The 25,588-nt window shown below is 46.8% G+C and overlaps 2 protein-coding genes across 4 annotated transcripts in view; one reads left to right on the top strand and one right to left on the bottom strand.

Annotated features, from left to right (window-relative positions):
* The window catches only part of Gkn2 (gastrokine 2), a 41,039-nt gene extending 38,759 nt beyond the window's left edge, over positions 1 to 2,280 (bottom strand). For both annotated transcript variants that reach the window (XM_085690618.2, XM_087907060.1), the window contains exons 1-2: positions 2,145 to 2,280; positions 1,900 to 2,037 (exon numbers count right to left, since the gene is read on the bottom strand). In XM_085690618.2, the coding sequence (XP_085546744.1) occupies positions 1,900 to 1,929 (30 nt within the window). In that variant the 5' untranslated portion in view covers positions 1,930 to 2,037; positions 2,145 to 2,280. The remainder of the gene's footprint in view (positions 1 to 1,899; positions 2,038 to 2,144) is intronic.
* Positions 2,281 to 2,447: 167 nt separating this feature from the next.
* Positions 2,448 to 25,588, top strand: part of Antxr1 (ANTXR cell adhesion molecule 1) — a 187,586-nt gene continuing 164,445 nt past the window's right edge. For both annotated transcript variants that reach the window (XM_087907059.1, XM_087907058.1), the window contains exon 1: positions 2,448 to 2,593. In XM_087907059.1, coding sequence (XP_087763185.1) covers positions 2,448 to 2,593 — 146 coding nt within the window. The remainder of the gene's footprint in view (positions 2,594 to 25,588) is intronic.

The raw sequence follows: 25,588 nt of genomic DNA on the forward strand, positions 1-25,588 counted from the left end.
GTGGGTGTGAGCAGGTGTTACCTGCACACAGCTTCGTAGACAAGCAAGCCTGGGAAGCTGTCAAATCACTTTCATCCTAGAGAAATTCTCCAAGGGTTAAAGTACAACAGGCATTGTTAGCTTGTTATTGCCTAGCAAACTGTCCCCAAAGTTAGCAGCAGAGAACGCAGGCAAACACTGTCTTCTGCTTCCATGGGTCAGGAGTCAGGGGAGGGCCAGGTTAGATGCCTGCTTGGGTCTCAGAAGCTGTGGTCACTCGAAGGCTTGGCAGGCCCTGGAGAATCGGCTCCCGGGCCACCAGGCTGCTGACAGTGGTTGACTGTCAGCATGGGTGGCAGCATCAGCCCGCATAGGGTGGAGGTGCTGGGGGCTGGGGTTTCTCATAATAGGCCACTATATTAGTCAGGGTTCTTTAGAGTCACAGAGACCTTGAGGAACGAATGAATGACTCTCGCTCGCTCCCTCTCTCTCTCTGTCCATATATAGATATGGGACTTATAGGAATGACTTACGGGCTGCAGTCCAACAACGGCTAGCTGCGAATGTAAAGTCCAAGAATCTAGTAGCTGCTCAGTCCCACGAGGCTGGGGCCCCAGCTGGTCTTCTGTATATGCCGGGGTCCCGAAGAAGTAGGCTCCAATGCCAGTGAAGGCATGGGTGTGTGGACAAGGCGAGGGTAAGAGCGAACCCTTCCTTCTTCCATTGTCCCTTTATAGGTTTCTAGCAGAAAGTGCAGGCCAGATTAAAGACGTCTTGCAGCCTAACTATCTGGAGTAAAGGTTTGTTGTCTTCCTGCCTCAAGATCTGGATCACAGGGGTGCCCTTCATTTCTGGATTGTAATTCAGTCCAGATATAGTCAAGCTGACAACCAGGAATAGCCATCACGGTCACTGAGTCTCCTCAGAGTAAGTGACCCAAGAATGGGGAAGCCACATATCTTATGTTTATGCCTTGAAAATCAGACACCAACACAATTGCACCATCAAACAAGTCCCTTAGACATTCCTCTCTGTGGGAGGTGTGTGAACAGAGGCTGGGCTGCTCTGGAGATCACTTCAGAGAAGAGGTAGTATGATCCGCTCATAGTATGCCTCTCTGAAAACACAATGGGCAGTTAATAAAGCATTCCAAAATACTGGAATATTCTTTTGAGGAAAACTACCCGGATGGTCATGGTGGGAGTAGAGGTCTCAGAGGCCCTTGAGTGGAGGACAAACAGGGTGATTATCTGGAAGAACCCTGAAGCCGGGACAAGAGTGTCCATTGACTGGTGAGTTCCAGAGTGGTGGGGAAGCTAGGCCCTGTGTCCTGTGGGAACTGGGATCCCAACTAAGAAAGACCCTGCAGTCTAGAAAGGCAAGCGCAAGACTCGAGGACAGCACCTAATGGCTTGAATTGTTGACAGCCTCGAAAGCTCTTTATTTCCTCGGCGCGTCATCAAAGACAGGAGGGAAAACGACTTCACAGGCAGAAAGGAAGACTGTTATCATGTACCCCCTGAACAGTGGAGGCCGAGACAACCTAGAGTCCACAACCGGCAGCCTCAAGGCAAGCCTCTCATTTGGTGGCATTGTGAGTGCAGAGTTCAACCAGAGCGCTTCATGATCTGAAATAACACTATGTAAGGTCGCTCGATGGATCAGATCACAAAGGCCTTGTTCTCCCCTGCTTCGCTGGCACAAAGGGTCGTGTTTGAAAAGTCCTGGCCCGAGGTTGGCGCCACCCTGCTTGAAGGAAATGAGTTGCCATCCCATGTTTACAGTGTGTGTATCCGCAGATGTAGAAGAAGAATAAAAGAAAGCAATCTTAGAAAGGCTGGAGAGAGTGAAGAGGTGGGGCGGCGGGGAAGGCAACCAGCAAGACAAAAAGGAAGGATTAATTTAAGGTTTACAGCTTACCTGAAAACTCTTAGATTTATCCTCTGCCATCCAAATTACTCACCCACTCCTGCCCCAGCCAAGGTCTGTAGGACCCCAACAACACTTTCGCCGCTTTTGGCCACAAGGTGGCACTCTTTGGACTTTCTTCCCCACACTCTTAAAAAAAAAAAAAAAAAAAAAACTAAGAAAGGAGGGAAGAGGGGAGGGAGCAAGACACCGCACTGCCCCAACCAAGAACAATTTGAAAACCCACCCCATCATACTTAAAATCTAGGACAAAGAGCCGTCAGGACGGAACTGCTTCGACTCCAAAGCTTGAAGCTGAGCTTGGGAGCGGCCTGACGGCCCGAGCCCATCAGCTCCACTGTGCAGAGCGCTCTGGGGTCCCTGAAATCCGAAACCCCGGCGCAGAACCGGCGGAAACCAGGGCAAAACCCTTGAACTTTTCTGGACAATTGCTTCCGGGCGTTTCAAGGAAGCCAGGGGACCGGACGGGAGCCCCGGCCGCGAATGGCGAGCCCCTGAGGTCCTGTGGACACAAGAGAGGCCAGCGCTCCGGCTGCAGCATGGACCGCGCGGGGAGCCTGGGCGCGGGCCTGCGGGGATTCTGCGTGGCTGCGCTCGTGCTCGTGTGCGCCGGACACGGGGGACGTCGCGAGGACGGGGGACCAGCTTGCTATGGGGGATTCGACCTCTACTTCATCCTGGACAAGTAAGTGTCTGGAGGATGCTGTTCTCCGGCGGGTGGTCCCCAAGGACGCCACTGCTGGACTTGGTTCCCAGCTGTGCGCGGTCCCGGCTGCTTTGCCTGTTTTCCTTACTGTCTCTGGCCCTGAGCTTGTGAGTCCCGGGAGGATGCAGTTGACTGATTGCTTCCCTTCTTAGTGATAACGATTGCAACCAAAAGTAGAACTTGCAGATACTTCCAAAGAGGCAAGAGTACTCTTCAAAGCCAGCCATCTCCTTTTGCAAATGTCCGGCCCCAAAATGCAGTCTTTGTTCTCGTAGCTTGATGCCTGATGACCCTGGGTACTTAGTGGGAGTCCAAGTCGCGGATTCTTTACCTCTGGGATTCTAGTTTACCTTTTGTGGGGACGGTCTTGTAGGGAGGCTGAGTACCATCCCTGCCCCCCCCCCCCCATAGATAGCTGCCAGTCACATTGCCACCCTTCCGCCTAAGTGGTATCATCCAAAAATGCTTTCAGATACTGGCAGATGTCCTCAGCGCCCTTTGCTTCCAGAGCTGAGATGTAGGTAAATCTGGGCTGTTGGCTTTTTTGACTGATGGGCTGCCAGGGAAGCCAGCATGATTGGCCTCTTGACTAAAATGGACTTTGCTTGAGGAAGAACTGAGTTAAGACCAGTTCAACACTTTCCAGATCCCCACAGGGTTGCCAAGCCGCAGTCCCTCAAGCGCTCCTTCCTTCGCTCTGCTAAAAAGCAACAATAAAAGGTCCCTCAAGATCCAGGCTCCTTAGACCTGTGCCAGTGCCAGGAGAGGCGCTTGCAGTGGTGGGGAGATGAATTTCACAGACTGGAAAGTATTTGGGAGTTGGAACAGGAGTCCTGAAAAATAAGCTGCCCGCTGGACACCAAATGTGCTTCGCAGTTGCTGCTGGGGTTTGGTTTTTCCGTAGAGGCTGTTTTGAACTCCAGATTCTTTGGATAAAAAGTGAGATCTCTTTCTTACAGATTTATGAGAAGGTGGATACTTAAAATTTCAGGCTCAGGCTAAGAAATGGAAAATCTTTTGTGCCTTTTAGCAGGTGGGAGCTGGAGCTCCTGGGTCCGGGAAACTCTGGGACTCTGTCTGAAACCAAAGGTGCAAGGCATTGTGCTCTCGGAAGAGGACTCGAGGGCTGGGGCTCATCTCAGTAGCGTGCTTGCCTAGAATGCCCAACCCTGGATTTGTTCCTCAGCACCACAGAAACCAATAAACTCATGGTGGTGGTGGTGGTAGTGGCTCAGGCCCACAATCCTTGCCATAATGGGGATGGAGGCAAGGGGACCAGGAGTTCAAAACAATCCTGTGCTCCCGGGCCACATAGTGAGTTTGAGGCCAACCCAGGCTACCTGAAACTCAAAAGAAACAAAAACCACGGGGTTCAAAGGAACCCATAAGGAAATTTGAACCGTGAACTACAGCAACAACAAATCCCCCTTTCCCCAGAGGATTGTGGGGTGCTGTGAACACAACCAGGTGTCCTAATTCTATAATTTGAGCTGAACATTTGGTCTAGTTTATAAACGAATTTATTGTGGTGATGGAAGAAATCCAGTAGAATCATTTTAGGATTATTTCTGGGGGGGGGCAACCAAGTCAAAAGGTATAAAACATTTTTGGAAAAGAATAATGAAGACATAATTTCTCAGAAAATATTGGAATGTATTAGAAGGCAAATTAATGAAAACAGTTTGGAAAAGTTCAAAGCGTATGTGGACAAAATAGAAAAATATATAAGTACTCGTGAATGCTTAGTGGAATTTCAAATAAATGGGCAATGAGTTCATTAGTTTTTAGAAATGTTCTTTGGCAAGTGGTGAAGAAGGTCTGTGTAACCTCAGGTTTGCATCTTACAGAGAATGACAAGGACACAGAAGCCATGGGAAAGAATGGAGGGAGATTTGAATATGTAAGCACAGTGCTCTTCAGCGGGCAACAAAATAGCGTAAGTGGAATATAGAAGCTGGGAAAGGTTTTGCAGCCTAATTTACTCTCTGAAGCCTGATCTTAGTATGGAAAAGCTAGTTAGAAATGAAATTAGCCTTGTGTCATAATTTCCCAAGGAAAATTTATGTGAAAGTTAATGCACAAACAAAACCACTCTGTTTCACTTGCAATTGAAGAAATGAAAAAGATCAAGCAAGATACTGTGCTTATTGGGTTGGCAGAGGTTTTTAAAGCATTGCAGAGTCCAGTGTCGGCCACCTGTTTCCTGTCCTGCTAGGTACGGTGTAAATCGATGGTCTTCATGGACTTGAACTGCATGGTAGAACTTTCTAGAAGGACAGAAGTGCTCTGTGCTCCTGCTGTCCAGAACAGTAGCTGCTCGTCGTATGTGGTCCCCATGCAAATGAGTTTGTGAACTTTTAATTTTGTTTAAATTAAATAGTCACATGTGGCTGCCATGTGAGTGGTGTGGGTGAGACAATGCTTTGGCAGGAAGTGTCGCATGCTTTTAACACAGCTAAGGGTCTTCTTTCCCATCCAGCACGGCCTTATCTTGAAAGAGAAAAAGAGAGAGAGAGAGAGAGAGAGAGAGAGAGAGAAAGGTAGTCAAAGAGGAGCCCTTACTGTGTGTCTATGGTAATGCGGTTTATAGTGAAAAGCTGAGAATTACCTAAATGTCTAACAATGGGATTTAAGTAAGACATGAAATATGCAGAGTATATGTACTGTATAGCCATTGCGGATTGTGCATGTTTGCAAGATATTTTAGGAGAAATACATAATACTTATACTATTATGTTTCCAAACATTGTGTGCATTCCACCTTTGTCAGAAGTGAGGCCAGGCTTGGTGCCAGCACTTGGTAGACCATGGCCAAACTAGGCTAAGTAACTAGATCCCTTCTCAGAACAGAACAAAGCCAAGCTACCACCTGCATGTGCATGTCTGGACTTACTGTTAGGATTAGAATTCCTCTCTAGAAGATAAGAGTTTTAACTTCTGAAATTTCCAGTTTCTCTATAATAAACATACCAATTTTATATTCAACAAAATGTGATTTTTGAATCTGTTTTTTGTGGGTTTTTTTTTTTTTGACAGGGTTTCTCTGTGTAGCCCTGGCTGTTCTGGAACTTGCTCTGTAGACCAGGATGGCCTCGAACTCACAGAGATCCACCTGCCTCTGCCTCCTGAGTGCTGGGATTAAATCTGTGCACCACTACTACCCAGCAATTTCAAATTCTTAAGGAAATATGTGGAGGGGGTTCTGGCCACTGAACTGAATCCCCAACCCCTTACTACTTAATTCTAGCCTCTGAATTCCCATCATTGTCTTTCTGGGGTATTTTCTGAGCTAAATGAAAAGCTTGCTGGAACTTGTACGCTGTGGATATGCCTCTAGCTACACCCACAATCAGGCAAACTGTTGGATGGGCCAGCAGGCAGGCATGGCAAACAGGCTACAGGGTAGTCCCTGCAGACAGAGTCCTCCATCCTGGAGAGGAGCTCCCCAGACACCGCTGTGCATCAGCAGACCGCAGCAGAGTGGGAAGGGAAAGAATGCTGACTTGGTTTGTGCTTGGGCTTCTGAGCCCCTTGATGGCTGGGGTGCTAGCTACAGGCAGAGCCGTGGGTCACAGGAACTGAGTCTGCGGCTGCTCTCCCCACCCCTGCTATTCCTCCCCTCCGATAGTCAGTTCACTTTCCTGTGGCTCGGCTCTCTTCAGCTCTGAGCAGGATGCATCTCTGGCCTGGAGGGATCCCAGACTGTATCGTTAATGGAACGTCATGTTTTCTCAACCAGGAGCAAAGACTGTATAATGATAACCCAGAACACCACAGTAACACAATAGGGCGTTATTAGGGGCTCTGGCAACCGGGTTACACAGGGTTTTACACTGATGGAATTTCATGTTTATATAAACATGCTTTTCTGGTTATAGTTGGGAAGAGTAATTTGCTGGGAATTCAATCAGGGACTTGAAAATTTGATTTGGAAGGTCCCTGCCCAGAAAACAACAGAACCTCTCTTAAGTCTCCCAGGGGGTCTTCAGAACCCACCATGGACATGAATGTACTTTTCCTTCCTGGCAGGGTCCTTTGTCACTGCAATGTGCATTTACATGCCACGTATTAATCTTCTTTATGTCGAAGGAGAAGGCGGATTTTTCCATCTCCAGTCTCAGAGAAGTGCTGGCCATGATACTTGTGCCATAAAGACTTCAAAAATAGAACTCAGAAGAGAGCAGGGATGTGGAGGGGTGGGGCTACAGGGTGAGACTTACTTTTTGCTCAACCAATTGTCTGTCTCCTTTTCCCAAACAAAGGAAGCCCAGCTTGTCACTTTCTCAGGCTTCCACTGGGTGTTGTGAGGTGTGCTGATCTGCAGGCTGTGAGGGAGCCTGGCACCCCAGAGACACGGGCACCCAAGCCATGGATACAGACAGATATTTGTCATCTTAGACTAGAACCTCGCTGGGTAGAGTATTGTTTTTCTCGAAAAGACCTGGGTTCCCAATGATTAATCTACAAAGGAAATTTTCAAAGTCCAGATTTAGGTGAGTTCCCAGTCTCTCACGCTCCTGCACAAGGCCCAAGGCACTCTTGGTTGGTGGACGGGGTGGACCCTATTTTGTAGGTGGTGGAAACTTTAGTTCACCGCCCTGGGTTAGAATTGTCTACAACCAGGACCAGATCCCAACAGGGCAGCAGAGCAGGATCTTGTCTGCTCCAGCCTCCCAGCCTGGCCTTCTCTGCCGATTTCTACCCTGTGCCGTTGGGCTGTAATGAGAAGCACATGGCAGTACAGCCGGTGAGATCCAGTAGGTTCCAGAAATTAAAAATCCCTGCACCATGGTTCAGTAAATCATGGGACCCAAGCAGTTAAGACTGCTTTCTTATGGAGCAGCTACTGGACCGCTGTCCATCAGCTACTGCTGGTGGGAAATCTGCATGCTCCTGCATCCGCCCCTCCCACATCCCAGAGACCTGGGGCTAGTGATTCACACTCCCGGGTGTGACCAGGGCCTCAGAGTATTCTGCACTTAAAGGTCCAGTAAGTTAGTGGTTTGTTCAGATTGAGTTTGATGGAACGGGGAAATTCAAGCTTGCAGATATGTCAAGGCACACAGATGGGGCTTGTTTTCTGAATGTCCTGGAAAGTCGTTTAGAGTAACGAGGCTGCAAAGCTGGCACTGAGGGGAGCAGCAGGCATTAGGCTACCTCGAACAAGCTGCAATAGTAACCTTAAAAGACACCAGGACAAGCATTTCTCCGGGACTAGGATCTTATTTTGTTCCAACATTCCAGCAGCTTGATTCCGGGTTTGAAGGGGGCCTAGTGGGCCAGGTGATCGTTGGTAGATTGTGGTTGCCTACAAATAGGAAGACTTGATGTAGACAAGACCCAAGTAAGCTGAAAGCGTTTGTTTTGTGTTTCTGTCTGGGTGATTAACTTACCTCTGCGACTGCCAAGTAAATTACCTCTACTTTTCTTACCTCTGGAGACCTGGGAAAACGCGGTGTCACACTGAGAATAGAGTCCAGGAGGGGCTGGGAGAAGTCATCTCTCCTATAATTATAACCTGCAATTATCTCCCAGTGTCTAGGGACTAACTCTGGCAGCCCTTGGACAGACAGAGCTGGCACATACATGCAAATTAGACTCGCTTCTTGCTAATATAAATGGGTGTCCATTTTAGCTGACAGAACGAGAGGCCGGATTTGGTCCCTCGTACTAATTTCATTATTCCCTAACACAAGACAAAGAGGATATTCGGACACATTTTTGATGTGTTTTTCAGACACGCCAAGTTCTCATTGAGAAAGACATTTGATTTCCTCCATTATACTTGGCCTATTTTCATGTACTTGGCGTAGACGTGTCCTCAATGGTGATCAAAGTGATTGAAGCACTTGGCCCCACAATGAATACTGGGATAGACAGTGCCTACAGCAAGCCGTGTCCTGTCCCGGGTGGTGCAAAGATGGCTGAAGCCAGAAGCAGTCTGAACTGGTGGCTTTTTAGGCAGAGGACACAACAGGGCCTCTGGGAAGCCAAAGCTGAAGGCTCCAGTGAGGATTTGGGGCAGGGCAATCAAAGTCAAGTTTATATCGGCAGGAAAAATAACAAGTGGCTGTCACGGCCCTGGCTCCCTGCCAGGCACTACAGTATAAATGGTGTCTGTACAAGCCTGGTTCGCCTTTGCAGTCCCCGTAACATCTGTACAGTCACTGTCACCACTTCACTGGTCGGGGGGAAACTAAAGTGTAGAGAGACTGGCTGAGACCACTTTAATCAGTAAAACCAACCTCAAAGCCACAATTTACTTGAAAGATGCAAGACTGAGCAGTCAAAGAACATTAAATAAGTCAAGGCGTCAGGGAGAGCTACGCTATGCTGTGGTGATAAGCAGCCCTCAAGTCTCATGGCAGGCTGCCCTCATGGCTGTCCTGGGAGCTAGGGCTGCCAAGGATGGAGAAGGAGGGTCCCTTCTCCATCACAGCTACAGAGGAAGCAACTCCAATCCTGCCACTCACAGCCCACTGGCCCATACTGGTCATGGGCCCTCACCTTGTGGAAAGGGACTGAAGAAATATATGCCGGAGGACAGAAATGCCAGATATGCGTGGGCACTGGCGGCCTCTACTGCAAGCATAATTATACACTCCACCGGCCTGCATAAGCAAGAATAGCAGCTAAGCCGGATGAGGAGCCAACACGTCTGGAGTCTGGAAGGGGTCAGTTTGAAGCTGATAGGCTAGAGCAAGCATTTCAGATCTACCTGGGAGGTGGCACCATATCTCCTTTCTTCCCTTCCCCGTTCCCGACATACTTAAGAGGAACCCTTTAGTGCCACAGGTAGGAATCAGCTTGATAGGGTGGAAGGAGGAAGTGTGACATGAATGTATTTGAAAAGTGAGAATTTCTCTTTATGTAGTTGGTGGGGTCTGAGGGAATTTGACAGGCTGGGCAGCAAATCCAGCCCTGGTGCACAGAGGCAGCCGAGTTAAGAGTTCCCACACAGAGGTGGATTCAGAGTATGACTTTGGGGTTTTGACTCCCACCAGTGTTTCTTGATGAAGATGAGGCTGTCACACCCAGTGAGACTGTTTTTTCTTTATGCAGAAGTGAAAGGTAATTTAGCATTCCTAATTCTTGCCATCTATATATCATGATTCTTCCTGATCACTGTGATAACCAACAATGAATAGATGCCTCTACATACATTTATTTATTTATTTATTTATTTATTTATGGTTTTTCAGGACAGGGTTTCTCTGTAGCTTTGGAGCATGACCTGGAACTAGCTCTTGTAGACCAGGCTGGCCTCGAACTCATAGAGATCCGCCTACCTCTGCCTCCCGAGTGCTGGGATTAAAGGTGTGCACCGCCACCACCCGGCTATCCATTTATTTTTAAGAGCCACCTAGGGTTGGTCCCACTTTGTTGAGAATCCCTGATAAAGGATGGAGAGTAGAGCAACACATGCTGACCTTGTTGCTTCCGGGCTGGAGAGATGGCCCCGTGGTTAAGAGCACTGCTGCTCTTCCAGGGTCTCTGGATTTCACTCCCAGCACCCATGCATTAGCTCACAATCATCTGCAACTCCAATTCCAGGGATTCTGATGCCCTCTTCTGGCTTCTGCAGGCACTATACCTGGGGCACAGACTTCCGTGCAGAAGCACAGTCCCAACAAAACAAATTGTTAACACACACACACACACACACAAAAAGGTTTTTTTATTATTAGTACCCAAGGATCCATCCCAGCAGAAATGGTAATGGGGGGATATAGAGCACCAGTGAGAAGTGTTGACCTTCTTGACCTTGGAAGTGAGTACTAAAGCTGAGGTTCTCTGCCCAGGGAGTCCCTGTTTCACTGGGACAGGCACTTGGACTTTACAAACCCTCCTCAGATGATTCTCAGATGGCTGTGGTGTGGGTCCCTCATTCTCTCAGAAGCTGTGAGGCCAAGGAGAAAGACAAGACCAGCTAGCCTTCCTCCTCCCTGAAGAACAAATGTAGCTGAGGCAGCATGCTCCTGCAAACGGAACTCGAGGGAGAGTCCTTGTTTGGGTGGTGATGAGGAAACCAACATGATGTGGAGGATGGAGAACAAGTGTAGCAGGTGGAAATGGAGAACGGTGTAGCAGGTGGAGGGTGGAGAACGGGTGTAGCAGGTGGAGGATGGAGAACGGGGTAGCAGGTGGAGGGTGGAGAACGGGGTAGCAGGTGGAGGATGGAGAACGGGGTAGCAGATGGAGGAGGGAGAACAGGTGTAGCAGGTGGAGGAGGGAGAACGGTGTAGCAGATGAAGGAGGGAGTACAGGTGTAGCAGGTGGAGGAGGGAGAACGGGTGTAGCAGGTGGAGGAGGGAGAACGGGTGTAGCAGGTGGAGGGGGGAGAAGGGTGTAGCAGGTGGAGGGGGGAGAAGGGTGTAGCAGGTGGAGGAGAGAGAACGGGTGTAGCAGGTGGAGGAAAGAGAACGGGTGTAGCAGGTGGAGGATGGAGAACGGGTGTAGCAGGTGGAAGATGGAGAATGGGTGTGGCAGGTGGAGGAGGGAGAACGGGTGTAGCAGGTGGAGGAGAGAGAACGGGTATAGCAGATGGAGGATGGAGAACGGGTGTAGCAGGTGGAAGATGGAGAATGGGTGTAGCAGGTGGAGGATGGAGAATGGTGTAGCAGGTGGAGATGGAGAATGGTGTAGCAGGTGGAGGGTGGAGAACGGGTGTAGCAGGTGGAGGCTGGAGAACAGGATAGCAGGTGGAGGGTGGAGAACGGGTGTAGCAGGTGGAGATGGAGAACGGTGTAGCAGATGGAGGAGGGAGAACGGGGTAGCAGGTGGAGGGTGGAGAACGGGTGTAGCAGGTGGAGGGTGGAGAACGGGTGTAGCAGGTGGAGATGGAGAATGGTGTAGCAGATGGAGGAGGGAGAACGGGTGTAGCAGGTGGAGGATGGAGAATGGTGTAGCAGGTGGAGATGGAGAATGGTGTAGCAGGTGGAGGGTGGAGAACGGGTGTAGCAGGTGGAGGCTGGAGAACAGGATAGCAGGTGGAGGGTGGAGAACGGGTGTAGCAGGTGGAGATGGAGAACGGTGTAGCAGATGGAGGAGGGAGAACGGGTGTAGCAGGTGGAGGAGGGGGAACGGGTGTAGCAGGTGGAGGAGGGAGAACGGGTGTAGCAGGTGGAGGAGAGAGAACGGGTGTAGCAGGTGGAGGATGGAGAACGGGTGTAGCAGGTGGAAGATGGAGAATGGGTGTAGCAGGTGGAGGAGGGAGAATGGGTGTAGTAGGTGGAGGAGGGAGAATGGGTGTAGCAGGTGGAGGAGGGAGAACGGGTGTAGCAGGTGGAGGAGGGAGAACGGGTATAGCAGGTGGAGGAGGGAGAACGGGTGTAGCAGGTGGAGGAGGGAGAACGGGTATAGCAGGTCGGCCATTACTTGTCCACCAGTGTTGATAAATCCTATTTTGTACACACACGCACACACACACACACACACACACACACACACATACACACACAAACACACAAAGCCATGATGCTCACTCACTACGACCGACCTTGGCTCTATTTTTATCAAGACTCCAGAATGAACTGTGCTTCAGTGCTGCACAGGGATAAACGAAGGCTCACAGGGGCTGTGGGTGCCAACTTTGGGCTTAGACGGCTCCAGTTATAAATCTTAGCTCAAGCTTTAATTGAGCACTATGAACTTGGGGAAATGTTAGCCTCTCCGATTGGCTCCTTCTTGTTAATAAAATGGGCATTAAAACTTATGCTCAGGGAAATGTTCTAAAGATTAAAATTTTAACCAACTTTTGGCAAATGCATACCAGATGATGAGTGGTGGTGGTATTAACAACGGTGGCACTGATACTGATGGTGATAATAAGGATGATGGTGACAGACATGAAGGTGATGGTGGAGGTGATGCTAACGGCAGGAATGACAGTGATGGTAACTGATGTGTCAAAGATGGTAGTGACAGGGATGATGGTGGGTGATAGAGATGAGGATAACGGTGACAGGGATGATGATGATGTCATGACAATGACAAGGACGATGGCAATGGTAGTTCATGACAGAGGGATGGTTACAGAGATGGTGATGATGATAACAGGGCTAACTGTCATGGTACTGATGGTGTCAGGGATGCTCATAGAGATGATAATGCTCATGGTGCTGGCAGTGATGGGTGATGATAACAGTGATGATGCCAACAAGGCTGATGGTCATGGTGGACATAGCGGCAATGAAGACATCAGTGGTTCGTGATGCTGGTGGTGATAACTACCCCTAGAGAGATGTTGTGGTACTCTAACAAATGATGCCTCCTCTTCTTCAGTGCAATGGAGACTATCTGACCAGAGTAAAGTACATATCATATATGTTTATTTCTTCTCCTCTTCTCCCCATCCCCGTGAGTGTGTGTGTGTGTGTGTGTGTGTGTGTGTGTGTGTGTGTGTGTGTGTGCATGTTGTGACAGGATTTCATGTAACCCAAGCTGGCCTTCAACTCTTCTTGGCATGCCTACTTCTGTCACTCAAGTACTGGGTTTCAGGCGTGTGCCATCATGCCTGGCTCAGTTCAGTATTTATGAAACTGCTAAGCCTTAGGAACTATAAAGAGCATGTGCATTTCTCAGGGAGCTCGAGGTGCAGTGGAAGAGACAAAGCAAGAGAAATGCTAGTGAAGTAGTTTGGGTTGATAGGAGAGGGATATTTGCAGGCTTTGGAGAGGAGGTAACTTTGGAACCTGGAACCTGGAACCTGGAAATTGAGTGAGATTTTGCCAGATGGTAAAGAAGCAATGACAGAAAAGCCGAGTGACATTAACTGCCATGTAAGTATGACAGGGAAGACCTTGAAAGAATCTGGACTTTAGCCATCCAGCAATAACTTTGTAGATTAGTAGTTTCTTTTTTTAAGATGAGGAGTTTCAGAGAGCAATGGCGGTGCACCCATGTCTGTTGGCTATATATCGATCACCTCATGCCTATTAGCTATATATTGATCACCTCATGTCTATTGGCTATAGTCATCACCTTATGTCTATTGGCTAGATATCGACCACCTCTGCTTGAGGTGGGGATGGAGACAAGAGAATGAGGGAAGCTGGAAACTTTTTGTTGTGAGAGCAAGACTTGAGCAGTAGGCTGAGTGTGTGGGGGAGGGGAAGCTGCCTTGGGAAGAACCTTGTCGTGGATGGGGCGAGTCCGAGCATGGAGGGCGCTTGGGTGGAGACACTGAGTAGGCGGCTTCATTGGCGCCTTGGGACTAAAAATAAAGCCTTGAATATTGTTAGCCCCAGGGCAGCAGTTGAAGATGTAGGCACGGCTGGCTAATAACTAATATAAAGATAATGACATAAGGACTTTAAAATGTCAAGAAGAGGTGGGATTTGAGGAGGGAGATGGCCAAGGTCCAGCCCAGAGGACTTGCCAGTAGGAGTTGTGTAGGCAGAAGAAGAAGCTGCGCTCAGCAGAGAGAGGCTGAAGATCTGGGAGCAGTCCTCCCTCACACTGCAGCGCCTTGGGTGCGTACAGCCACGTCTGCCCTGGGTCTGCCCTGTTCTCCCGGCCATCTCTTTAGCTCAGGGTTCCACCATTTTTTTTTAACCAGTTCAGTGAACTTCTCCCCAAATTGATCTCTTTTTATACCTCATTCATCTTGTCTTCTGGAACTCTAGTACCAAATCAATCCAAACAACAACAACGAAAACAAAACCCATAAATCTAACCTTGACACCAACTTCCACCTCTTATGCACTACGCTCAACACGGTTAAAGGTCCTCAGTACCGAGGGTGAATGCCCCGGCAAAACACTCAGGACTTACATTGCTGTGCTCACCGTGTAGTGCCCAAGTTTCGTCTCTTGCCACATCCCACACCTTTTAAACTTACAATGAAGCTACTGTGTGAGTCCTGTAACTAAGTGGCACCTTTAGCTGCAGTGAAGCCATTCCCACCCTATCTCCACTTACATGATGCCCACTTCTCTTTAAGGCTCATGACCTGGGGCTTCTTGTGGTCCCCAGGTAATTAGGAACAATCGCCCCCTCTGCATTGCATCTTTACTTAAAATCATCCTCTCGTTCAGAATCTCCCAACCCCAAACAGCTCCTACCCTGTGACAGCAGTGGGGTAGCCCAGTGCTGAGAAGGATAGGAAAAACGCTCAGTGTTTGTCATGAAGCGTCTCATCCAGACCGTAGCATTTCTGTTGACCTCTGTTCATTGATGTTAAACACATTAGTGGACAAAGGACCTCTGGCAATGGCAAAGATCTAAAAGCGGCATCCTGATCAGTTTACTGTCTCCCCGCCCAGAAAAGACCAGTCCAGGTTACAGAAGCTGGAAAGCAGCAAGATAAGAGCAGGGTACCCCAGTTAGGTATAGCATTCAACAGCCAAACCCCCAATGGGTACATCTGGGATGGTAGGAGTCCTTGTCACCTAGGTGACCAAACATCCAGACTTGCCCAGGAGAGGCCTGGTGTATTTTTGTTGTCCCAGTGTAATTAAAGCTTCCTTGGTCTCTCAAAACTGGATTTTCAGTTATTTGTTGACTGGGATTATTAGCTGTCATCAGAGAGGAAGCAGACTGAAGACAAACCTGTGACTCGTCTTCCACCCTTTGCTCTGTTACTGTGGGCAACAGTCCACCATTCAAATGCCACCATTCAGATGCCTTTCCTGGAGCCCCACTTCCCAGTTCCCTTATCAGTGTGTCTCTGTCTTCACCATAAACTGCAACTGTACATTTCCTAACCCCACCATGGGGAGGCAGTATTGCATAGTGGTCGTTTGCACAGGGTTAAATGCTGAAGACTTGAGGTTTGAAACAAAACGATGGATTGTAAGGTTAGACTGACTGGATCAAATCCCAAGTCTACCACTTCATAGCTGTGCATCCTTGAAGAAGTTGCTTGGCTTCTCTGTGAACTCACCTCTAAACAGGGAAGTGTATGGATCACGGAGTAGGGCAGAGGGAGCAGAACTGGCCACACCCAAAGTGCCAACTGCCATTGCTAAATGGCAGCGAACGCCAAGCGCTCAGCCCAGGGACCTGCTGTTTGTGAGTACTCCGAACACGAGGAGTCTTTGTTATTTACCCCTGCTGACTCCAAAGAACATGGCTGACTGAATGAATGAATGAATTCTGTAAAGAGGTGCAAGAAGATGAAGACAGAGAAGATGTTTTAGCAGAGAGGAAGGCATCAGGGCCGGGAGAGGGCTCAGCGGTGGTCACTGTGGGGCCTGACAACCTGAGTCTGAGTTCATTCCTTGGGACTCACAGCAGAAGGACAGAACCGACTGCAGCGAGTTGTCCACGGGCCTCGACTCGTGCCCCGTGGCATGCATGTCCTCCACAAATAAATAAATGTAATCATATTTTTAAATGAAGGCATTAATGGTTCTTAGAAGTGTTGTTGGGGACATCATAAGTGCGAAAGCTAAAATGTAATGATCTGAGGAGTGAGAAAGGGGAGAAAGTTTGTGACTTCAGGACAGGATGCTAGACATAGACAGCTCCACCCCACTCTTGCCGTCACCTAGAGATTCCCCATTCTCTCAACAGAGGCCTTGGGGGGCGACTACGGGAGCCTGCATCACATCGGGCATGGCGGCACACAAAGCTTGTAGGATTAACATGAGAAACAAAGCAGATGGGCTGGGCTTGGAAGAGGTCAGCCAGGGTCTACTCTCAACCCTGTGGCCAAGTTTAAAAAAAGAAATAGAGAAATACTTTCAAGGAGTTTCTGGAACGGTATCAAAGCTGGAAATAAATTTGAAGTAAGGAACAGTAAAGAATGGGACCTGGTAGAATGGATGTTTATATGATAAGCTTTGTCCTAAAATATAAACATTATAAATAATAACAATGAATGTTTAATAAATAGAATATATTTGGTAAATATGATTTATAAATTCCTAATTTATTCTCGGGTTAACAATAACTGACTTAAATACACCTCTAGCCTCTCGGTCTTTGCTAACTGTGTTTTGCTTTAGCTATTTGGATAAGCGAAGCCATACAAAACCTGCAATGTGCTACAATGGTGCAGTATAAAAGAACTGAGAAAATAATGTTCCCAGTGCTTCTTTGACTATATTCATTGTTTTGCAAGGTTCCTAGTCAACCTATGGACTATTGTTATGGTTTAAAGTTTTACTTTGCGCCCAGAGAACTTTCAATTAAATCTTCAACTCAGATTAAAAATAAGTGGAACCTGAGTGGGACAAACTATTCCTTGGAGCCCAGATGCCAATGTGTGCTGTCGCTGCACAGAGCTCCCGGGTGCCACTGTGTGCTATCACTGCACGGAGCGGCTATGTAGGAGAGCTGAGTGGCCCTTATGCCATGGAGAAAATGGCCTGGACATCTTTGGGACAGTGACTATCCGGTGTGGGTTCCAGGGAAGTGGGAGCGCAAGTCTTTGATTACCTGACTGCAATAGAATCCAGAATGAGACCAGGTACAGCATGAGAAAACCTCCAGTAGAGACCAAGACAACAAGGGGAAAGTGGGAGTGGTGTAAATGTCCAGATCCAACCAACAAACCTTGCAAGGATGGTGTGTCCTTGTGTGAATGGCCAAGGTCAGGGGTCAAGTCCATCTCCAACTCTGCCTAGCTTGTTGAAGACTGTTCACTTCAACCTATCAAGGCCATCTGCATTACCTGGATTAAGTTAGCAGAGGAGCTTAAAACTGTAAGACACAAATGGTAGAACTCATGTCCAGTCGTTTGTTGTATTTTGAAGTTTAGTTACACTTCACAGTCAAGGATGAAGATGGACCCTAACGATTTTAACACCTTAAAATAAGCAGTTAAATAAAATTGTTGAGGCAGAGGTGTTAAAGAAAGCGGTTAGTGCCACATGGCTTTAGTGAAGTAAATAAAACAAGGATTTGTGAAACAGAAGATAAAATATGAAGTGGGAAGCAAGGGACCTAGGACAATTAATGAAGTATAAAACAATAAGGAAATAATTAAAGGCACCCAAGAAGTAATGAGGAGCAGAGCTGGCCACGCAGAAAGTGCAACTGTAAAGGCAGGTTTGAGGGGGCGTGATTTGAAGAGGAAATAGATAGATGAAAGTCACAAGGGGGAGACAAAAACAGAAGACAGGGGGAGACATCCAGAGTGCCAGAGTTCTCACTGCTAAAGGATTCGGGGGAAAAATCATTTAAAGACTTAGTGAAAGACAGTGTGTCTGACTGAAGGAAACCTGAAACACAGACTGAATAGCTCCCTCAACCAAGAATCAAAATTAATTATTTATTAGAAAACACAAATATGTAGACATTTTCTTGTTAGAAATTACTTTTCAAGACTAAAGAAGAAAGAAAACACAGGCCACCCACAAGGGCTCTTGTACATTTAATGCCAAGAATCGTGATTTCCAAAATTCATCCTTTTTAATGGGTAAAATTATTTTTTGGTGTCATTTGCTAGTAAAGAAAATATGAAAGTATTTTCAGATAGATACAGATCATTCTAGAAAGGGGGTTGATTTTCTTTAGTTTTAATGAAAATCATAAAGGTGAATCAAGATGTACAGAAACATTAAACTGTATTATTGCATAGAAGACGTGATGCTGTATGTGGGGTGTGCACCTGTGGTTGTAGCTCTCAGAAGGCTGTGCCAGGAAGGTTGAGAATTCAAGAGTGGTCTGGGCTATACAGCTAGACCAAACTATCGAACTAAATAAAAAATAAATAAATCAAGCAAGCAAGCCAGCCATGAACATTGAAGCCCTTTAAGGAAACATGAAGCTCCCTAATAATTTCAATGTTGAGTTGGAGTCATGTCAACAAACAAGAGCAGTCTATCATGAGAAAGAAAATGTGAAGTCTTTGGGGGAAAGCCTACACCATATCTAAATATTAAAATACTTGGAAATAATGACCACCTCACTGAAACGTGCCCAAAGTAGGGTCAGCCCGTTGAAAGACCCTTTGTGAAACTTTTGCAAGAACGAAGCAGAAAGTATTCCCAGACTTAAATTGTGAGAGAGGACTTTAGAATACTAATAGTGGGTGAAGTACATTGTGAGTGTGTGTATGCTTGTGTGCACGTGTGTGTGTGTGAGTGTGCACATGCATATCTGACATTAATTTCTAGGCAGAGAACATATTTATAAATAATACAACAAATAAGTGAATAAATATGGTAGAAGACAGTTTTCCTGAGAAAGAGAGAGAGAGAAAGAGAGAGAGAGAGAGAGAGAGAGAGAGAGAGAGAGAGGAGATTGACTTCTATGATTCACCAAGCACTAGGCCAAATGAACTTTTAAGTGGTCCCTGGATTACCTTATCCTAGATAAATTCTTAAAGTATATGAGTAAGCAGAAAAAGAGAAGACAATAGGTTCCCCCACACCCCCCAAAAGTAAGACTTGGGTTGTCATTTAGTGTTCTTTAGTTTACAACACCAACTGCTCTACAACCCCAGTAATTACAGCTCTTGAGCGAGTGTGGCTTTTAAACTGCTCAGCCAGCCTTCTCAGACATGTAGGCCTCAAAGTATGTGCCATCCATTGTTCCCTACTGAAAAGACTACTTGAAGAGATTAGTATCAAAATGAAAAATATATTTAAAATAAGATTTAAAAAAGACACAATGCAGAGAAGCAGAAGTATGTAATGGCCCTAACAATGTTCCAATGAGATTAGGGAGCAAAGTGCAAGACTTGGTTAGATTTCAAAGAAAATATGTACTTTTTATCTAAAATAGCCAACAATTCCTCTTACTACATTTACATAAGGTAGGAAATGTTGATTTTTTTTTTTTTTTTGCTCCCATCCTCCTCCCAGTTCCACCTGCTTGGGTCAAAGATAGCTAGAACACCCAACGTTTTAATGAGAATTATCCACATTATAGGTTTTTTTGTTCCCCCAAGACCCTTTCAGGTGAGATGTCCTACCTTTTATTCGTGCACTTCCTTGAGGAAGACCGGGAGAGTGGGGTCCTTTGGTTTTGGACACATTTGCCATGTCCTCAAGGGCTAAGAGATTTCTGGACTGGACTCTCACAGACACAGGCGAGGATGAGTCTCTTCTCAGTTTGTGTAGGAAGCTAGAATCTTCTGAAGGTAGTGTGGTCATGGACAAAACTGCCTGCCAATTTTAAATAAAAACCTTGAATCCTAAATTTAAAATATCAACAAAATAACAGAATGGTCAAATAATGTGATCCTGAACCCTGGTAAAATCATGGGCATCACAGTGTTTCGACTTTTACAAAATGTGCCAAGATGGCTTCTGCTTGTGCGAAGAGGGAAACCATGGCATCTTCGTGTCTGACTCTGAAAGACGACTCTGAACACTTACACATTCTGAAGACAGCATATGAATAATAACTAAGGAGGCTGATTTAATAAATCCATCCTAAACCCTATCCCCCACAGAGACTAGACTTCCCTTTCAAATGCCCATGAAATATTTATTAAGTCACAGATAATGCCCCATGTCTCCCAGCACACAAGGTTTTGCTTCCATAATCTCAGTGACAAAGAACCGGAAGTGAGCAGTGAAGTACCTCAGAGCTTCTGCTATCAGGAGATGTTTGTTTTTATAATCTACACGTCATGAGGAAGACAAGATAATGAATAAAAAAAAAAAACATTAGAAAGATCCAGAGTGGAAGAAAGTGGCTGTCTCGGACAGAAGTTGGCTAATTTTGGCCCAGTCCCTGTTTCTCTAAGTAAAATTTTGTTGTGATGCAATCACTTTTATTTGTTAGGACTCAATGGCTACTTTTATGCTTAAAAAATGAGTTGCTGACGTGGAGACTATATATCACCCCCCACCCAGGGGCCTAAGATAGTTGCTGTCTGGCTCTTCACAGAAACAGTTAACTGACCCCTGAATTAAGAAAATAACTGAATCCAGTAGGATTGTGCAAGGAACATCATTACTGAGGTGGGCTTCCTGGGTGTTTGCCTGTGTGCTTGGTACCCGTGCCCTCTGTAAGAAAGGCTGGCATTTGGTCACATGTTCTATCTGTTATTGCCACCTTGAAATTCTTAATAACTTTCCAACAAGGGCCCTGAGTTTTCACTCTGCACTAGTCCTAACTGCTAATAAAGAAAATTGAAGGAGCAGTAAGTATTTCTAAAGATTTGTGATTTATTACTACATACAATAAAACTAGGATGAAATCTTTGGTCCTCCCTTGTCCCACTGTCTGCCTAACACAGTTCACCATGAGGTGGGTGCCGGCTAAGGGGAGGGGCACTTGCCCCCTCTAGAGCCAATATGACTCCTCCGTTTTAGCATCTGCCCTTCTTTTTTCTGAAGTTCTCCAGAAGCCAGGGGAGTATCCATCAGACTGCCTTTCTCGGATGCACATTTCTTAAGCAAGTGATGCCAGAAAGACTGCAGCAATTCACAGCATCTCCTCTACTATGTGTAAGAGACATTGAACCAGTGCTCGACCTACTGGTGCTATGAAAGTAAAAAGGAATGGAAACCAGGCTGTTGTTGGGGGAGGTCGCTTGTTCTTCCCGGCCTTCTGGCTGGCTTAGACCCGAAATAATCACAAAGAAACTGTATTAATTAAATCACTGCTAGACCCATTAGCTCTAGCTTCTTATTGGCTAACTCTTATTTTAATTTAACCCATTTCTATTAATCTGTATATCACCACAAGACTGTGGCCTACCAGCAAAGTTTCAGCATGTGTATCTTTGGCAGCAGCTCCATGGTGTCTCTCTGACTCTGCCTCCTTTCTCCCAGCATGCCATTTAGTTTTCCTCGCCTACCTAAGTTCTGCCCTATCAACAGGCCAAGGCAGTTCTTTATTCATTAACCAATAAAAAGAACACATAGACAGAAGTACCTTCTGCACCAGGCCATGTGCAAAACGAAGACATCCTTCTACTGCACACTGCTATCAGCATAGAGAAGATGCAGACGTGACAGATGATGTGGGCAATGCCATAAGGAAATGAAAATGTGCTCATAGGTAAAAACAGCAGGGTCTCCGGCCTTAGTCCTCATACCTGGAAACAGGTCACTGCAGGGTAAGCAGTGCCCGTGTCTGCGGTGGGGGAGATGTATGGTGGGCACTGTCTGTGTCTGCTGTGGGGGAGATGTATGGTGGGCAGTGCCCATGTCTAACTGGAGCGGGGAGATGTATGGTGGGCAGTGCCCATGTCTGCGGTGGGGGAGATGTATGGTGGGCACTGTCTGTGTCTGCTGTGGGGGAGATGTATGGTGGGCAGTGCCCGTGTCTAACTGGAGCGGGGAGATGTATGGTGGGCACTGCCCATGTCTGACTGTGGCTGGAGATGAGCCTCGTGGTGGTCTACCTTTTACTTGTCTTCCACCCTTGTGTTTCTGACAGGAAACTAGTTGCTTTGATTATGCTGTATTTTAAAACCCTGTCCTGTGGACCCTCAGTGTTTGTTACCTCCCCACCAGTGACAACTTGACATAGTAGCAATCTTTGAGTGACACTGGCCTGTCCCTTTTTAGCCTTCTGGGGATCACTCTGCTTTTGTGGAATCCTCTCCGCACCTGCAGAGAGTGAGAAATGGATCCAGAGCCATGCAGTTCGCCCACTGAAGCACCTTTTAAGACAGCTTAACACTTTCTGTCTTAGCAACCATGCCACTTTTTGTTGAATTTGTGCCAAAGTACCAGTAGTTCATGTCAAAAAATGTGGGTAAGCTTTTTTTGGTTGTGGGTATGTGTGTGTATATTCATGTGTGGGTACGTGTGAGTGTGGTGTATGTGCATGTGTGAGTATGTGTATATGCACGTTACATGTTAGTATATATTGTTTGTGCATGTATTTGTGTGTGCAACTATTTGTGTGACATGTGTGTGGTCTGTGTGTGTGTGTGTGCGCGTGTGGTCTATGTAAGTATGTGGTGTGTGTGTGGTATCTGTGTGTGGCGCCTGTATGCATGCATGTGTATGTGTTATGTATGTGAATGTGCTTTTGTGTACATGAATGTGTGAGTATGTGTGTGGTGTAAGTGTGCTTGTGGTGTGTGTGTTTGTGTGTGTGAGTGTGTGTGTGTGTGTGTGTGTGTGCGCTGGAAAGGCAGAGTGGAGACAGGAGTACCTCTCTGGTTAAGATATCTTCTGAATCATGAGCCACAGAAAATCCTGATATCCTAACATGGCGCCTGTACGGTACTTGTAGTCGACCAGAAATTCCCTACAGCGCTACATTCGGTTATTTTCAACAGCACATTCTGGTTTTTCAATCTTGTTTTGTTTCATTTCTTTGAGAAAAAAAAAAAAGGCTGGCCATACCCCAATCGCTGATTTCCCAACTCCCTAACTGCATTCTGCAGTGTAAGCGTCATTGTTTTCATCAGTTGGGTTGACTAAGGGGAAGTCACATGGCAGTAGAAGTTGAACATCCTGGCTGGTAGAGGCCTCATAGCACCAGAGGGAGCAGGATGTGTGTCCCCAGACCAAGGACAAAGAAGAGGGCTCAGTGGTGTCGTTTGGATCTGAACTGGTGTCTGAAGAAGTAGAAGTGGAAGCAAGAGTCCAGGAGGGAGACTTGGCTGCGGCCGCAAGGAAACAGCTGATAAGGCCTGGGGCAGCATGGGCTCCAGCTTCTTAGGAAGAGGAGCAAAGGAGAGAGAAGAGGGTGGGGCGAAGTTGGGAGAGGGCACACAGTGGCAAGAGGGCTTTGGCGCTAATCTGAGTCCACCCAGTGTTCCTGCAGTCTACTGACCACATCCATCCCCACCCAGGATTGCCTGGGGACCCAAGAGGGTCACTGACATCAATGACTTGGGCCAGGTGGGGCTAAGGATGAGTGGGGCCTGACCATTTTGTAATCTCTCTCTTAGCTACTTTGCTGGCCCTGGTAAGAGGTTGCTGTGGTGGATCCAGCCACACGCTTGCTTGCTCGCTTGCCTTTTTATTTATGCTCTGGTTGCTTGTATAGCAAATGTATTTTCTAAGGCATTTAACCGCAGTGGGATTAGGAACTCTCAGAAACAGGAAAGAATGCAGCTTTGTTCAGAAAACAAATGGGTAAAATCTGGAATTCTGTCTTTGCCCCCACTCATTGCTTATTAAACCTTGGAAGTGCCTGGCCTGTCACCTGAGGGCAATGCCATGTTGTTCTATACAGAATCCCTCGCTAAGTGTGATGTCAAATAGTTCTTGACTTCTTATCCTATTTCAAATGCTGGAGACAAACTAGACAAAAGGAAGGAGCCTTGCAAGTGCCCTCTGCAGTGATCGTTGATAGAGACGTAGAGTGGACAAGGGTGGCTTCCCTCCCTGGGGAGTAGTGAGCCCTTTTGCAAAAGCCACCGTAGTTGATACTGGGAGAGGATACTGATCTTGGCTCTCATTGGATCCCAAGTGAATCTTCAAACAGAGGATTCTGTAATGCTGTCCCCAGTTAGAATTCCTGGGAGGCTATTTTAATTCCAAAGTTTGATGGAACTTGTACTTACAGACTAGAGACACAAAAATCCCTAGAAGAGACCCTTCACTAATGCCATTACGACAAAACCCACCAAGTCCGAGGGAAAAGCATCTTTTGGTACTGTTTATATTTGGATTTGGAGAGAAGTTTTGGTTTCTACCTTGCAGCATGGATAGCAATGACTAGGTTAGTCCTACGTGGCTGGGGCTCAGGTACTAACTCTTAAGCAGACAAATGGGACATGACATGTCATATAAGGTTAACAACGCACAGTTGAGGAGAAAAGCCGAGTTTGAATACATGCTGCCATTTTCCCAGCCAACCCTGGCTTCTTCTTGTTGGGATCAGGAATCTGCTTCTGAGCTTGGAGTTAGAGGGGCCACGTCTGAGCTACCAGGGGTCAACTTCGCTGGGAGTGGCCAGCCTCCTGAATGGGGGTTTGGGTTCAGCTAGGGTTGTTGGTGTAAAACCCCATTGTTTCACAGTGCCTTGAGGGGCTCCTCTCTCCCCAGGGGTTCTCACAGAGGTCTGACATTAGGTGGCACTGGAAAGATGTCCTGGGGCTCATAGTTTACGGTCATTCCTGTTTTGCAGAGGGAGAAGTAGTGGAGAAAGGGTTTTGTCTAGAAGGCTGGGTTCAGTGGCGGAGGGAGGGGAGTAGAAGAGGGGAGTTAGTGTGATAATGAACAAAAAATTGAGCATTATATATGTGGATGAAATTTTCAAATTTAAGACACTAAATTTAAAAAATAAAAGGCCTAGAATAACACCCAGCAAAACCAAGAAAAGAAAAAGAAAGGGAAGGAAAGGGCTTCACAGCCTCCAGCTCAGCTCCAGCGGATCTGATGCCCTCTGTTGGCCTCAGGTTACAGTGCATGCATGTGTATTACATATTACACACATACACACACGCACACACACACATGCTCAAACATGCACACACATGTACCCACATAACACGCAGAAATAAATGAGGAAATGTAATCAGACCCCAGCAGAAAATGGTCGCAGTACGAAGAGTCAGAGCAGAAAGCACGCCACTGCCTCAGCTCCCAGCAGGACAGGCTGGGGCTCGGCTGCGCAGATCTGTGTGCGGAAGGGAACCGGCATAAAGGATCTGAGTAGACAAAGGCTAAGATCGTCCCTGCTGTGAGAACCTGAGCAGGAGCACTGTGGGAAAACAGGCGGAGTCAAGGTGACGAGCATAAGATCATAATTATCACAGTGTCAGATCCAGAAGATTCAAAAACCTCCCCGAGTCTAAAAACGCCACAGGTGCGTATTTTCAGAGAACGATTTCCATCTCTTTGGTGGGTGCATTCCCCTCTGAGACAGTGAGAGGCTGAGACATTTTCCTCTTTTATTTATTTTTCTAGATAACCACATTAGATTCAAACTTTTTTCCTCCATGTTTAACTCTCAGTGCTTTCTAAAAATAAAGTCCACCAATTGGTCGGTTATTATTTAGGAAACCTACTGGATTCAGTTATCCAATGACTTATTTAAAAATTCTACAGATATCTATATTTATAAATGAAATTTATAAGACTTGATGTGTCATTTGTTATGTCAGTATCTTAGTTGGTGTTCTTATTGCTGTGAAGAGAAACTATGATCATGGCA

Source organism: Myodes glareolus, chromosome 6, assembly GCF_982192425.1.
Source record: "Myodes glareolus chromosome 6, mMyoGla1.1, whole genome shotgun sequence".
NCBI lineage: Eukaryota > Metazoa > Chordata > Mammalia > Rodentia > Cricetidae > Myodes > Myodes glareolus.